Source organism: Aythya fuligula, chromosome 6, assembly GCF_009819795.1.
Source record: "Aythya fuligula isolate bAytFul2 chromosome 6, bAytFul2.pri, whole genome shotgun sequence".
Taxonomy (NCBI): domain Eukaryota; kingdom Metazoa; phylum Chordata; class Aves; order Anseriformes; family Anatidae; genus Aythya; species Aythya fuligula.
Genome location: NC_045564.1, coordinates 8,278,297 through 8,292,745, shown reverse-complemented (window position 1 = coordinate 8,292,745; position 14,449 = coordinate 8,278,297). Strand labels below are relative to the sequence as shown.

Here is a 14,449-nt window from a genome sequence, read left to right as displayed (position 1 = left end):
AAATGCCTCCCAGGAGTATTCTCCAAGTATCACTCTGAAGGCAGGTCAGTAGCTGTTTCATGGGCTTTCCTGAGTATTTTGGGAGGAACGGTGAGCGAACAAGCACCTTGCTTTGTTGGTTTGAGAACTTGTTGGGCCCTGCTGTGCCTGATACCATCCCAACGAGCTCGTTATGTCTTTGAGCTAAGCAAAAGGAGCCGGTCCTGCAGATGTGAAGCATGGATAGAAGAGGCCTTGCTGCAGTGCAAAAATGAACTCTGCTCCAAAAAAAATAAGAAGGGGCACACATGTCTGACAGAGTCCCACACCGAGCCCTCCCATCCCACAGGCTGGAACGGGGCTTTCTGAGCAGAAGCGAGCAGGGGCAGAGGAATCCCAGAGAAGCCAAGCAGGGGCGGGTGAGTCTGCTGCAGTTTTAATAAGGAAAAGGCTTTAATGTCCAATTAAGCCAAATGAATTATGCAAAATATGATACAGATGGGAAAAAAAAAATGCAGATGTGTTCCATTATTAGGCTGATGACTAATCAATCACCACCCATTTTTGAAGTATCAGGCTTAAATCACCCTGGTTTCAAATGAAAATAGCATCTTCTGAGAAAGAAATGGGATTACTTAGCCTGGCAAAACTACAGAGCTACATGGATTGCCACTTTGAAAGTGCAGTGGCACATCTTTAATAATTATTTTCACCAAGAGTGGGGGGAAAAAGGTGATTAAGGTTTATTTATAGGCAGCATCAGTTTTCCCATCTGCTTTTTTACTCGCTTTTTCCTTTTGCAGTTCCAACTTTGCATCACGATCAAAGCAATCAAAGACCATTCATGTCTTAAGGCAACTAAAGAAGATAAACATCTAGAGCACCAGCAACTAGGGTCTGGTTCTCCCTTCTTGTGGCTTTTTTTAAAGCTTTTAATAGACATCAGCTGGTGAGATGAGCTCTTCTGGAGGCGAGGGGAATCCAAGACATAGATGCAGAGAGCCTCGTCCCTCTGAGCTTCACGGTTGGTTCCCTCCAACTTCATTAGCAGATGTCAATGAACAACTCCTAATTTTGCACTGTCTGGTTGACTGCTAAAATTGCTACAACTCGCTGTAAGAATGTGCTTGGCTATTTTTGCTGAACTTACTGTGATTACTGATCTATTACAATCCCTCAGCGTTATGATCTGATGTGTAGGTTTTGAGAGCGGGCTGACTGTGCACACCCTGGGGCAAGTGCAGCCTCCCTCTCACATCCACCTCGACGCGCACTACAAGCATCGGACCAAGCAGGCAATGCAATATCTATTATTAGAAAAACATTACCGATTCAAAACCACAAGAATCTGCTCCAAGCTCTGTCTTCATCCCACTTAAAGAGCGATATCAGAACCTACCCCACTACCTAGGAGGAGATGGCTGTCCTTTATCCTCTGAGCAGAGAGGCACGTGGGGAAGCCCTGACCCAGGGGTGAGCACTGTTAATGCCAGCAACCCTGCACAGGAACAGCCAGGCAGGGCTCAGGAGCAGAAGGGAAATCTATCATGGAAGGGTAAAGAGGCTCATAGATGTGTTTGCTTGGCATGGTCTGTGACCAGAAGTCTACTGCTGTTAGAAGTGGAGGAAAAGCAAACATATGGGGAGCTGGAGGAAGGATGTGGATGAGAGTCGCTGCTGATAAATCAACAGGTGTGTGGGCCACAGCATACTAAGAAGCTTAAAGACATCACGACAGAAAATTTTCATTTTTCCCCTTTTTCTCAGTGATGATTTTGAGACAAGGTGAGGAATATCCCAAAATGCCATTATTTTTAGATTAATTTTATCCTTTCAGACCATATGGAGACCCATAAAGAGCACCCCCCTGTGTCCTAAAAAGACGTAGCTCCATTGAAAATAATCAAAGAAGGTGGCAGAACTTTGTTGCAGCCAAATTTCCAGCTCTACCAACTTTAAAAATAATGACAGATCATGGGTCTCTTGCTTGTTTACATGCACTCCGCAGGCTTTCCCCTTGCTGTGTGAAACAGAGGGAATCTCTCTTCCCTTTGCCACATCAAGTAGGAAGAAGTGCCTTGTGGTGTTTGAGGAGAACAACACATGCTAGGCTTGCAGAAACCCTTTGCATAAATTTACATATGAAACCCAAGATCACTGCACTCCCTGCAGAGTTACTGCTAGCCATAGTTGACATTGCACTTGAAACAGTACTGCAAAGAGAGCAATATCTTTTGCAGAGAGGTTTAAAATAATCAATTTTGTTTTTCCTTTTTAACCATCAAAGAAGTGCCTTTGAATTCTGGGAGCTGTGCAGTGAGAGGAAGGCATGAATGATAATTGCCATTACTGGCTTTTCTCAGTATTTTGAGTGCTACCATGACTAAACTGAAGCTAGGTGACATCATTACCTGATTAGATGCTCCCAGAGCAATATGCACAGCAAATTCCGGAGGTATGCCACATTCTTGTCCAGAGATTTTACTGTTGCTCAAGTATGAGTTAATTTTCAAAAACTGGGTAGTGTTCCCTGTAATAACGTTAATATAGAGATGTGACGCGTGACTGCAAAAATGCATAAATTCCTGGTAGTGCCAACAGAGCTGTTGCTGAAATTGTAGGACATCGGGTCTGAAAAATTAAGTGTGAGTAAACTGCATACATTTTTTTTCAGCAAATTATCAAAGAAATGTGTAAAAAAAAAAAGTTCAACTTAATATGCAACTATTTTGTCTTTGGGCTTTTTTTAAGGGAAACTAAATGCATAAAGAAGAAATATCAACAATACATAAAATGTATCGACAGAAGCTCACCCAACTCTGTGTTCTGATAAGTGTATGAACGTTTCTTCCAGTTTCAAAGTATTTCAGGCAAAAGAATGATCAGTTCAACAAACTTCACCCCATTATTTCAATAATTTCCTCACCAAAAAAATCAGCGAAATATCAAAATAGAACAATCTGCATGCCTCTCCCTGATGGATTTCAGCTTTGCATTCTCAATTATTTTCAGATTAAATCATTCTGATATTCAAGTACCTCCTCACAGTGATATTTATTCAACTAGAGACTAATTGCATCTTCGTAACAGAGAGGCTTGTCCATTTTTGGCCCAACTTTCATTCTTGCATAAAATCATTTAAAATCCAACTTTGGTGCCGTAAAGCTGCGCACTACGCAGCCATGCTCACAGCCTCACTTGAAGCACCCTGCTTCCCTTTGGCCATTTGATGCGAACTGGGAAGACGCTGACGAGACCCCTTCCAAACACAAACCACTGATCTGAACTAAACCTACTCCTCCAAAATAAATTTCCTTTCAACCATTCTGAAGAGTTAACTTTGCACTGACACGCTTTGTGTTGGAAGGGCTCTTACCTCTCTGCATGCAGCCAAACCCATCCTGCCAGTAGCCTTCTGCTTCCATCTCACCATTTATTGGGAAAACTACCCTTGCATGAGGAAGCTACGGGATGGAGTGCGGGGATGGCAGCCTGCTTGCTCATGTGCTTTGGAGCATCGTTACTTGTGAAATATCACGTATGGAGGCAAGTTTGACTGTAATTCAGGTGGGAAATCGGATTTTCAAAAGCCTGGATGGATCTTGGTATTCTGGTTTTGTTTATTTTGCAAAATGACAGCTTTAAAAAACAGCAATTCAAATGAAAAATGAATTATGCCGGAGCCTGGGACCCACAGTGTAAACCTGGCACATGGAAGTTGTGGTGCTGGGCCTGGGCCAGGAGATGTAATTTCTAAAAATTTTTATTCCTGCCATTGCAACTTGGGATATACAAATTAATACTTCTCCTCTAAGGAAGAAGGGCAAATCTCCCATGCTGCTCGCAGTTTTGCATGCTAAGCAGCGTTTGCTCTGTGGATTGTATATGCGCAGGGTCACATTCACTGCAGAACACAGAATTCAGCAAACAAAATCACATTAAAGGAGATAATCTCCTTTTCTTTCAATTATGCTCACAAGCAAGTGGACAAAACAGCGTATTTGTAAAGATAAAGTCTGAAAACATAAGAGAAAATACTGTACTGTCTTAAATAGCAGCTTCTCCTGAGGAGCTTTTTTTTTAAGGACCAGTCTGACCTAAAGCACACAGGTTGGTTTGTTTTGTTTTTAGGTTCCTCAAAACCAAATTAAGTCAAAACTATTTAAAAACAATGCCACACTTCCTGCTTTAAACATCAGAGTTTTCTAAAATCCAAATGTCTGTGCATCATCCTTTTTTTTTTTTTTTTAATCATGAAGAGACAAAGCTTTTAATATCCAAAATATGAAAATATGAAATTACAAGGGGCTAGGTATGCTATATACCCCTGAAGGGAAGTAATCAGTTTTTAAAAATTCCAGATTTAAAATGTTCAGGGAATATTTCATAGTGTTTAGAAATATAGTCAGAAGTTTGAGTAAACGTGTATTTACTTAGCAGAGAAGTGCAAAGTTAACAGATCAATTGCCTTGCTCCTGTAATAACAAGTATTAGGCATGGCACAAATGAATTTTGTGGCAGACTTGAGCAGAGAAACCCTCCCTGCTGGCTTTCTACCCCCTGTTCCTCCACCTGCACCATCCCTATGGGGTCCTGGAGCTCACGGCTGTTGTGGTACATGGTTGTGGTACACAGGGCTTGTCCCCAAGCAAGTCCAGCTGTCTGGGTGTGGGGTACACACTGCTTTGTGACATGTTTTGCAAGACCTCGCAGAACAGAACAGCTCGTACTGCAAGGAGGGGACTGGAAGGAGCGAAGAGGATGGGACACATCTTATAGGCAGCGAGGCCTGAAAGGAACACATGCAGACAGGCAGATACACACCTGGTAATGCCTGGTGCCAGGGCAGGCTGAAAGTGATGTCTCTACAAATACCATTACCAGAAAAAAACTAGGCTCCTTTTCTCCATAAGGCGCTCAATTATCCGGCAAGGCAAGAACAGGGCACAAGGCAGTGCTCTTCAGAGCTGAGCAGTGTTCAGGCGAGATGCTCTCCTTGCTGCTTCTTGGTGGCTTTGAAACACCCCCCTGGGTCCGGTCAGCAGGAGGGTGGAATGAAAGCACAGCTGGTTGAGTCCCAGCTTCTGCATGTTTTGTTTCAGTGAACGTTACTGGATGCTTTGTGATGTACTGAGAGGACTGCAGGGTGACACCAAAGAGCAGCAGAAGAGATCCCTGGTTTCAAACACAAAGCCAGCCCCGCAGCGAACCAAAGAAAGATATAAACCCTGAGACAGGGGTGGGAGGTAAAGAACTGGGGCAGAAAGAGCTTTCACCTCACCTCTTACCACCAAGTGTCAAATGCTCCAAACAAAACAAAGAGAATTACATCGACCTGCGATTATTTTCAGCATTAGGGGTCTTGACAGGACTGCGTCTAAAATCTCAAACCAATAAAAATTACCTGGGGGGCAATGGAAAGGCTGCTTAACTCCACATTTCCTAATGCAACATGGGCCTTGATTGAGCAAACTTTGAGGCTAACAGAAAGCAACTTGTTTTCAGAACAAATTATAACTGTGAAATTGCTCCAAGAATAATCCAGGAAGCCATATCTTTCCTGGGTAAGAGAGCAAAGAGAATGCACTGCCCTCAGAGCTCACCTCTGCCCTTCTGAGGCAGGCAAAGTGCATTCTCAAGGTATGTCATTTAAAAATCAGGTGTGGATTTTTTTCAATCACGTTGAAGTGTCTTTGCTAGGAGACTCTGCCTTTTTTTCATAGGAGACAGAATTCCAGCACCCTGGAAGATCCACCTCCATTCAAAGCAAAGCATCACGAATTTCTCTAGCCTCCTGCCCACGGTCAGATAAGTGCATAAACATGGGAGCTTCTGCTCAGACAGAGCTGGAGGACTTTTTGTAACTTCCAGCTGATTTGGGAGAGATATCCTGGCTTGTTTATCCAGCCTTCTACATTAAGCCTCTGGTATCAGAGCCAGATAGCAAGAATGTTTACAGTGATCCGAAGTAAAGATGAACCTACCCAAGGCTTCTGGAGTGCTTTCAGATCATCTTAGCTGGCCTACACACGACGGGTATAAAGCAGGGATGAACTTGCTAACTGGAGGGCTCTGAACAGCAATAGCATCAGAGATGATGGGAAGTGATTAAATAGCATGCCTGGCCAAGGAAGAGAGCATTCCAGGAAAATCATTTCCAAAAATAGGGAGGAACATGAATATTTCAGAGAATGGGCTGCGAATGTACTTTAGCACATTTTTCTGAGTTTTCCTATTATCGTGAGGAACTTTCTGCCAACTAATGAAAGGAGTATTTGGATGCAGATTCTGTTCTCTACCGTGACACAGACAGAATAGTCTTTTATTATTATTATTTTACTTCTCTGCTTTAAATGGGCTGAAAATGGTTAACTAATAACTCCAAAATCTTTATTTAAAATGTAATTCAGCTCTGTAATTATATTTCTTATGCATGGAGACAGAAATAAACTAGAGGAAGAACCCATTAGCCCCTTTGCATGTATAATTGAACACGTTTGATATTACTAGGTAACCTTTGCAAGTAACTGGCTTTGAGTTTATGCAAAGAGGTGAGCACTTTGAATACATAAATAACAATAAGAGCAGATACGTCTTTGATTTCGCATTCTGTTCTTTTCTTGTTTGTGTCTGTGAGATGCAGTCAGACATCCCTGGCTTTATTTGGCCATCCATAGAAGCATCAGAAAGATCTGACTTTTGCATCATTTGGGCGCAGTAATGAATAAGAACTGACATCAAATATCAATATTATTGGCCGAGCTAAATGGTAGCTGACATCAAACTGGACTGCTGAAGAAGTAAACAAAATTGAAATTTTGTTTTTGTTTAAAAACTGTCTGACATTATTTGTCCTTCAGTAAATCAATGGAAGAATGAGCTAAACCCTGCTCGCATGTTGGCTTGAGGGGGTAAAATGGGGCAGTTGCTATCAAGCATATTTTTACAGTCTTTCAAGTTTTCCTAATAGAATCTGTAATTCCAAATTTTCTTGTTTTAAGGAAACTTGGTAACCTCTGTAATGATTTTTTTTTCACCTGAAAACATCAAACAAACACAGTGTGGCAGATACAGATGAACACAGGTGAACGATAATCGTACTTGTGTTTGAATACAAATCCAATCTGGGGAAATTTTGGTTTCCCAGGCAAGGTGTACTCACGCATAAGGTACATAAGGACTTTAGTGCACTCATAGCCTTTGAAGAGAATTTGAGCATGCACAGTAGCCTCTAAAAAATACATCCTTACAAGCACACATACATGTTTCTACTCAAAGGCTCAGCCCCCAGTGAAAAAGAAATAGCTGAACCAATTTTCTCTACAAAGTTAGTTGTGTTATGAGTGCACAGGAGTAAAAGGTGCTCTAACATTAAGGAGGAAAGATAAATTCTTCTACACCACTTCAATTCCAAAACAGCTGTATGGATATAGGTCAGATTTTCCCAAATTTTCAACAGGCACAGAACCAACATGGAAAACTGCAGTTTATGGACTGGTGAATATGATACCTTTCAAGTCCTGACACAAGCACAGCAGAACAAACACCCGAGCAGTCACCACAAGGCAGATCCTCCGGACGGCTCACATCCAGCGAGACAGCCACCAACAAACGGCCGCGTGTTCCAAGTGCCAAAGTGGCACTTCTGGTCCTTAGAAAAGTCCCTAATTACAGAGTCTGAACACTGGTGAGAGCTCTGCCTTTAAACACTGCCCACCTAGCAAAAATCTGTTAACTACAGTTTCAGAAGCGTGGCACAGTAAATAATTCACACCTAATCTGTTTCAGGGAGTTTAATGAGAACTTGTTCAATTTGTGTAAACGCATTATTATTTTTCTCTTTTTTCCCTCATACAATACTAAAAATACTCTAAAATATCCCTTCGTTTTTGGAGACACTGCCTGGGCAGCTCTCTGATCTAACTGGAAAATCTGTTCTTTGTTCCCGTGCTCTCCGCAGAGCACACTGTGTAATCAGAATTGCATGGTCTTTCAGCACTCCTTTGGGCCCCCAGCAGCCTCAGACACCACTATCACAAGCCCACTGAAGGGACTTAGGAGCCTACTTAAACTGATTTATACCCTGGCCAGAAGAAGAAGTGGATCTCTGGGACGCTTCACCATTACAGCACTGCACCCCCAGAGCCCTACCCCACAGATGGATGTCTGACATCTGGGATCTGCTTTGGGAGTCATGACATCATGATATTAAGATATATTTATTTATTTTTTTTAAAAAAAAAGATCCAGGCAGGATTCTGTCAGAAATTAGTTTTGCCATTCCTGCCTGATTAAAGAAACCAGATTTTTCCAACAGATCTTTGCTTGGCTGCAAAGCTTTGTCCAGGTCCAAGCACTGGGCGTTCTGTTGGCTGCTCCAGAAGTGATGCTGCGCCTTTGTCTAAACATCCCATGCTCACAAAATCTTCCTGATAAAAATATTGTTGAGAATGTTATTGCTTCTATAAAACTTTTTCTTTCTTCATAAAACACACACCTTTTAACAAAAGCCTTGTCACTCAAGTACCTTGTTTAGCTTGGTTGGGGTGAAATATTTCAGTTTTTGTAGTGGGCAACCAACAGAAGGAAAGAAAACATTTCTTTGGTGCTGCCTTTGGTTGAAACCCAGCACTTGCTTCGTTAGCAGCCAGTGTGACAGCTCTAACTTGTGCAACTTGGGACCAACTCCCTCGCTTTTTCAGCAGTTTTCCCGTACACACAGAGTTAATTCATGTAACTGCAATTACAGCTCCCGAAATTATATTCCTCACTCCGTTTAATCAATGCTGCTCTGGATGTTTCCATTTTTACTAATTCAATCATTGAGAATGTCAACCAATGATTTCAGCCTAGAGTTTAATGCCAACTATAATATTCTTTACCAAAATAACATGCTTATCTGGAAGATTATCAGCACACAGCCTTTCAGCTTCCTGTTAATCATTACGGGTCACATTAGAGTATGAGGCTCTTTGTAAATACTCAGGTTAGAGACAGTGCTATATTATTGCCAGGTACAGTAAAGCTTTCCCTATTTTTTTTCTTACTGTTAAATATTTTTTTTCTACACTATCATGTTACAAAATACTGAGGCAGACTGTGCCTGTCAAATACACAGATGCATGTGGCAGAGAGAGAAGTAAGATGCCTTGGGAATTCCTATCCCCCTGCTCGAAGAAAGCTCATCCCACACTTTCTGCTCTAGGGTTTGTCCTACAGATGTATAGGGTTGACATAAGCAGATGGTAAAGCAGGAGCTGATACTGCAATAAGAGGAGAATATCCAGGATCTCCTACACCTACAACCAGGCATTTAGATCACAGCCTGCCACCAAGCTCAACTGGAATAAGCCTTTTTAGACAACAACTATAAAATTAATTATCCAGGAAAAAAAACTAACAGCAAATTTCATTTAAGTAACTAAATGGCTATGACAAAGGAGCATGGCTTAGGTATCTTGCACTGACAAAAGGTAAACGGAGCTCGGCACAAGGAGGGGACAGCATTATTTTAAGTCTCTGGGGCTGTGCTCTGGCTGGAGGAGTATAGCTCCACATCAAACTGCTCTAGAAGTAATGCTAATGCTGAATTCAGCTGTGGGGGTATCTGAAAGACAGGCAGACCGAAAAATTGCTATGCAGAACTTACTTTCACGTTGAACGTAGCATGGTTGCAGGAATGCAGGTGACCATAGAACGTTTGAACATGAAGACCCTAGGAATTAAACACAGAGAAAGCAAGTTGAGTTATAGTGATATCAATCATTCTACAGCCTTGTAAATATAAAGACCTTGACTTTATGGCTGTGGGCAAAGCAAGGCACTTTGAGTGGTAAAAAAAAACAGGTCCTGGTCGCTGGAAGAAGAACACATTTCTCACAATTATGAAGGATCTGTAATCTTCACAGTATAGCTAGTGGAAAAGGTGCATTCAAATGTCGTGAAAACAGACATCTACCTAGCAAGAGGGTCTGAATGAGGAGGTGCAATCACTGCTTCCAGAAGACCGAGCTCTTGCTCAAGGCAGTGATTCAGTATATGTGTTCTTGATACTCCACACACACCATTAAAGTCTTCCCTGAGGAATCACAAGCATGAAATCAAAATTAATTATCATTTGTCATCTTCCACATCAGGTTGTTAGTGACCCACGCAGCGCAGGAACATATGTCAGATGTCATCGCTGATACCTGCCTTGTTCTCCCAGTGCAGCTGGCATCCAACTGCGATAGCTCATGCTAAAAACATGACAGAAGTAGTGAAATAGTTGCTCTTCTCTGTTTCCATAAAGATCACTGGTTTAATGGGTATCAGCAACAAAAACACCATTAAGAGTGAAATCCAGCTTTGATCAGTGTAATCATATCCTGCAGTTTCCACTGTAAGAAAACATTTTATTGACACTGGAACTGAAATTTGTTGCATTCTTCTAGAAGGGAAAGAAAAAGCCAAACCTGAAAGTCCTCCACTCCTCCTGGTAGGCCTGCTCTGTGCCTGTTCCAGCATGACTCAGTCTCTCAGGAGCAGCAGTAACGTAGGCTATCCATACACCAGTCATGCTTTTACAGCCTATACCATCAGCCTCCTTCCATTTCTATTTTGCCAATCCCCAAAAAACTGCAAGCCTTCCTACTGTGACATCCTTGAACACTCTTTTCCCTTGACAAAACCTCCTATATGTTTATCATCAGAGCGTTTTATCAGTATATTCTTGTAAGTCCTTTCAGGAGAGAAGCACTGCCAGAGTGCAGTGCTTTGGTTCTTCATGGTTTTCAACAGGCTTACAAGCTGAAGAAAAAAACTAATAGAAGCCCCAAAACTTGTTTATTTAAGGGGTTTCTAAATAATAAATCCAAGCCAATTATATCCTGCTAAAAAGAACAGTTGAATAATTATTATCCAAATAGGAACTCGCTGCTGGAATAGAAATCTGATTACACAAAATTCCCAAGATACTGACAGATAAATTAAACTTGATAAAGATAACATAATTGGAGACAACTATAACCAAGCACATATGAACAGTCGAGCCATAAAAAATTTAAAGTACATAAAATCAGCAGCAATATTAGTGCACCCAGCTCATGGAAAAACCCAAATGTCAGCATATGTTTTGCATGTAAAAAAATAACTCCTATAAAATAACTGCTGTTGCTCGTCAGGGCATAATATTTGCTCTCAGACACTCTCAAATACCAATACATACACAGCAACCTTCCCATAAACACAGAAAAGCATGCCACCACGAACAAAAGAGACAAAAAAGCACATGGGTGCCATGCCACATAATGAATGTGAATTTTGTTTTCCCTTCTATCAGTCAACTCAGTATAAACCACCTGAAAAGGATTTTAATAATAGTAATAATAATAATAATAATAAAAGCCATACAAAGGGAACCGTTCTGTAAAGTGTTTTTCAATACTATTGCTGAAACTTAATTTCCAAAGCGCCACTTTATTTTTATTCAACGCACAGCTAGTGGTTCCTTCACCACCACCTGGGAAGCTGAACTTCCCTGCACTTGCGCATATAGATGCCACAAAGCCCGAACTGGACCGCTGTTAAAAACAAACTGTTTTGCTCTAATGGCCCAGCACAAGCCAGCAGCAATGTTGTCTGGATCAGACCTTGTGTTCGGGCAGTGCCGAGCCTTCAGCATCAAGAGCTCAGCAGGAAGATGCTCACGCCCCTTTTGCATTTGCGTTCTGCTTTTCACACTTTAATTATAAAGTCATTTACTCCAACAACGTCAGGCCACCCGCTTCATTCACTGTAGAAGTGAGCCAGGTGGGAAGAAGGAAGGGAAGTCTTGAGCATCTGTTCTTCAAGGAAACTTCAGTAGAGCACCATACAAATGGGTCTGGGGCTCTCCTTGTCACCCAGAAGGCAGCCGTATGCACCAGCCACGTCACCGCATTTCTTTAAGGTTTAAGAATTGCAGGGCAAACACCTGGGGAATGCATCACGAGGAAAAAAAACAAGGGAAAAAGGAAGAGCTTGTCCTAATACTAGTGCTGGGGAGGTGTTGTCAGATAGCGAAAGTGAGGTTCCTTTGCTTCGAGGTCTCACTGCCCATTGCCCCAGGAGGAACAAGCCCCAGGAGCCGAGCTGTGCAGCTGCAGAAGGGCACACGTCTCCTGCATCCAACCTCCAGGGCCTACCCAGTCTCCTTGAACACAACACCCCGGCTGTTGGAAAGGGCAGTAAATTATGGAGAATACATTATTATTAACTGAGTCATCAGGTCTTGATTGAAATATTAATGGAGGAAATCTCCATTCTGTTCACTCCTTAAGCCCAATTACATTAATAACCACACATTCTTCTCCTGCAGAAAATACACAGATAATAGCAACATTCAAAGAAAACAAAATATGAAGGGTTCTGCATTGTTGTTGTTTTTTAAATGATTATTCACACATGCACAAACACACATAATTTTCCATTTTGAAACCCAGAAATTAACATTAGAATCAGCAGCTAGAAATACCACGGCATTATACTTTGGAGCCTATCTACCTCTCAGCTTCCACTGAACACAGATATTAATTGCTTGCCTGGGATGGGAGTTATCTAAGAGACTTCAGATAGAGAAAAAAAAACACATTTCTTTTTATTTTTTTTTTTTTTAACTGTGACCCAGTATTGCAGAGAAGCAGGCTGACCTTTAGAACCGTTGAGCTGTGAGCAGTAATCCCGCTCACAGTGATTAAACATGGAACCTAAATTCAAATGATTTTTTGTTCTTACTTTCACAGGATAAAAGCCTGAGAGCTCCGAATCAATAGTGAAACTCTTTTGTAAATCCACCCTATTGTGTCCATATAGATATACAAATAGTAGGGCAGGGCAAGTCAGGCTGAAGACAATTATAATTTATATTCTACAGCTTCTTTGCATCTGTAGAATTAAGGTGAACCATTAACTAATTCAACACAGATGTTGAATCTTCCTATACTTATTTTAATTACCTGTTTAACAAAAAACAAAAAAAAAAAAAAAAAAAAAAAAAAAGGAGAAAAAAAAACACACAAAACCTAAGAAGCCATAATTCAAGCTCTGCTGGAGAAAACAAAACATACCCCAAACCTTTTGAGCATCATTTAAGAACTACTCATGTTTTTTATAATCTGCCTTTTTTTTATTTTCTGGGTTTTGAATGCCCTACTATACATGAAAACCTGATGCAAACAGACTTAATTTGCACAATTCGAAAATCAAGATAACAAATCCATTAGATCAAGCTGTAATACACTGTCAGCAATAGGTAATTATCTTTATTAGGTTGGTATGATAGGAGCTTTTAGATAAGAACATCTGAGTATGTGCTTTATCTAAATAGCGTTCAGATAAAAGATTTATTTGTAATTTCTTGGTTCATTTAGAAATTAACTCAAAGAAATGCTTTCATTTAGAAGGACTGAGCTAAGAGAAATGTTCAAACCATGAAGCACTCAGCAGTGAACTGGTCGCATCATATGCTTTACTATAAAAACAAACACAAAGGTATCCAGCTTTTCATGAAAGGTTTTAATTTTGTAACAGTACCCGAAATGAAGCTTCTGATCTTACAGAGCTAAAAGTTTTCCAGAAAGTCAAATAATCTAATGCTTCGGAAGCTCACTCCAGCAGACGCGACCTTTCCCAGGCAATATGCTAAGGGTAGCACAGCACTCAGTGGGGAAGCTCTAACCTTTCCCTCAGCCCCTCCTGATGAACCCAGCCAAGGGCCTCTCTTTTTACAGTGAAGTGTGAAACGAGAAGCATGACTCCTGTTCGTATCCTGGCCTTGTTCATGGCACGGTCTGTCTGTAAGGCCCTTTGCACAGGTCAGCGCTTGGTTAACCTACGCTTTGCACCAGCAAGGCACTTGCCAGCCCTCCAGTAAATGTCTGATGTGCCCAGCAAAACATGGGCTCTGAAGTCAGTCCGTGCTTTTAGGGGAACTTTGCGATGTGTTGCCTTGAAGTCGGTGCACTGAGAACATCAAAAGCGATCTGGATCTCTTTATGAGAGCATGACCCACTACAAGGCTACCTTTCAAAGACAGAAAATTCATCCCTTGGGTATGGCAGATGAACACCAGATCTGGAGAAGAGTCTAGCAACACTTGGCCTCTACCTTTGCAGGACATTTCCTCTCTGCAAGTCCCTCTCTCCAGCCCAGCATGGCCACGTCTCACTCCTGCACCCTGCTGCATCCTGCACAGAGCATCCACCCCCCAGCTCCTCCGAGAAGGACTTCGTGAGCACACGACAAAAGGTATGTGTACAGTGAACAAGTGAGCAAAGCAATTTTACCGTCTGTCACCGCAGGTTTTACTGTGTTAGCTCAAACACGGAACCTTCAGCACAGACTTCGCTTCTGTTCTCCTAGCTTGGAACTGAGCCTGGTGGGGAAAATCATGCAGAGAAGACTATTTCTTGATGTTAGACCAAGGGTAAGGCCAGGGTATTACTCAAATGTT

At 41.6% G+C, this 14,449-nt stretch overlaps 1 protein-coding gene across 1 annotated transcript in view; it reads right to left on the bottom strand.

Annotated features, from left to right (window-relative positions):
- The window catches only part of SPAG16 (sperm associated antigen 16), a 381,187-nt gene that overhangs the window by 100,878 nt on the left and 265,860 nt on the right, over positions 1-14,449 (bottom strand). Inside the window, exon 14 of the mRNA XM_032190097.1 lies at positions 9,629-9,694. Within this exon, the coding sequence (XP_032045988.1) occupies positions 9,629-9,694 (66 nt within the window). The remainder of the gene's footprint in view (positions 1-9,628; positions 9,695-14,449) is intronic.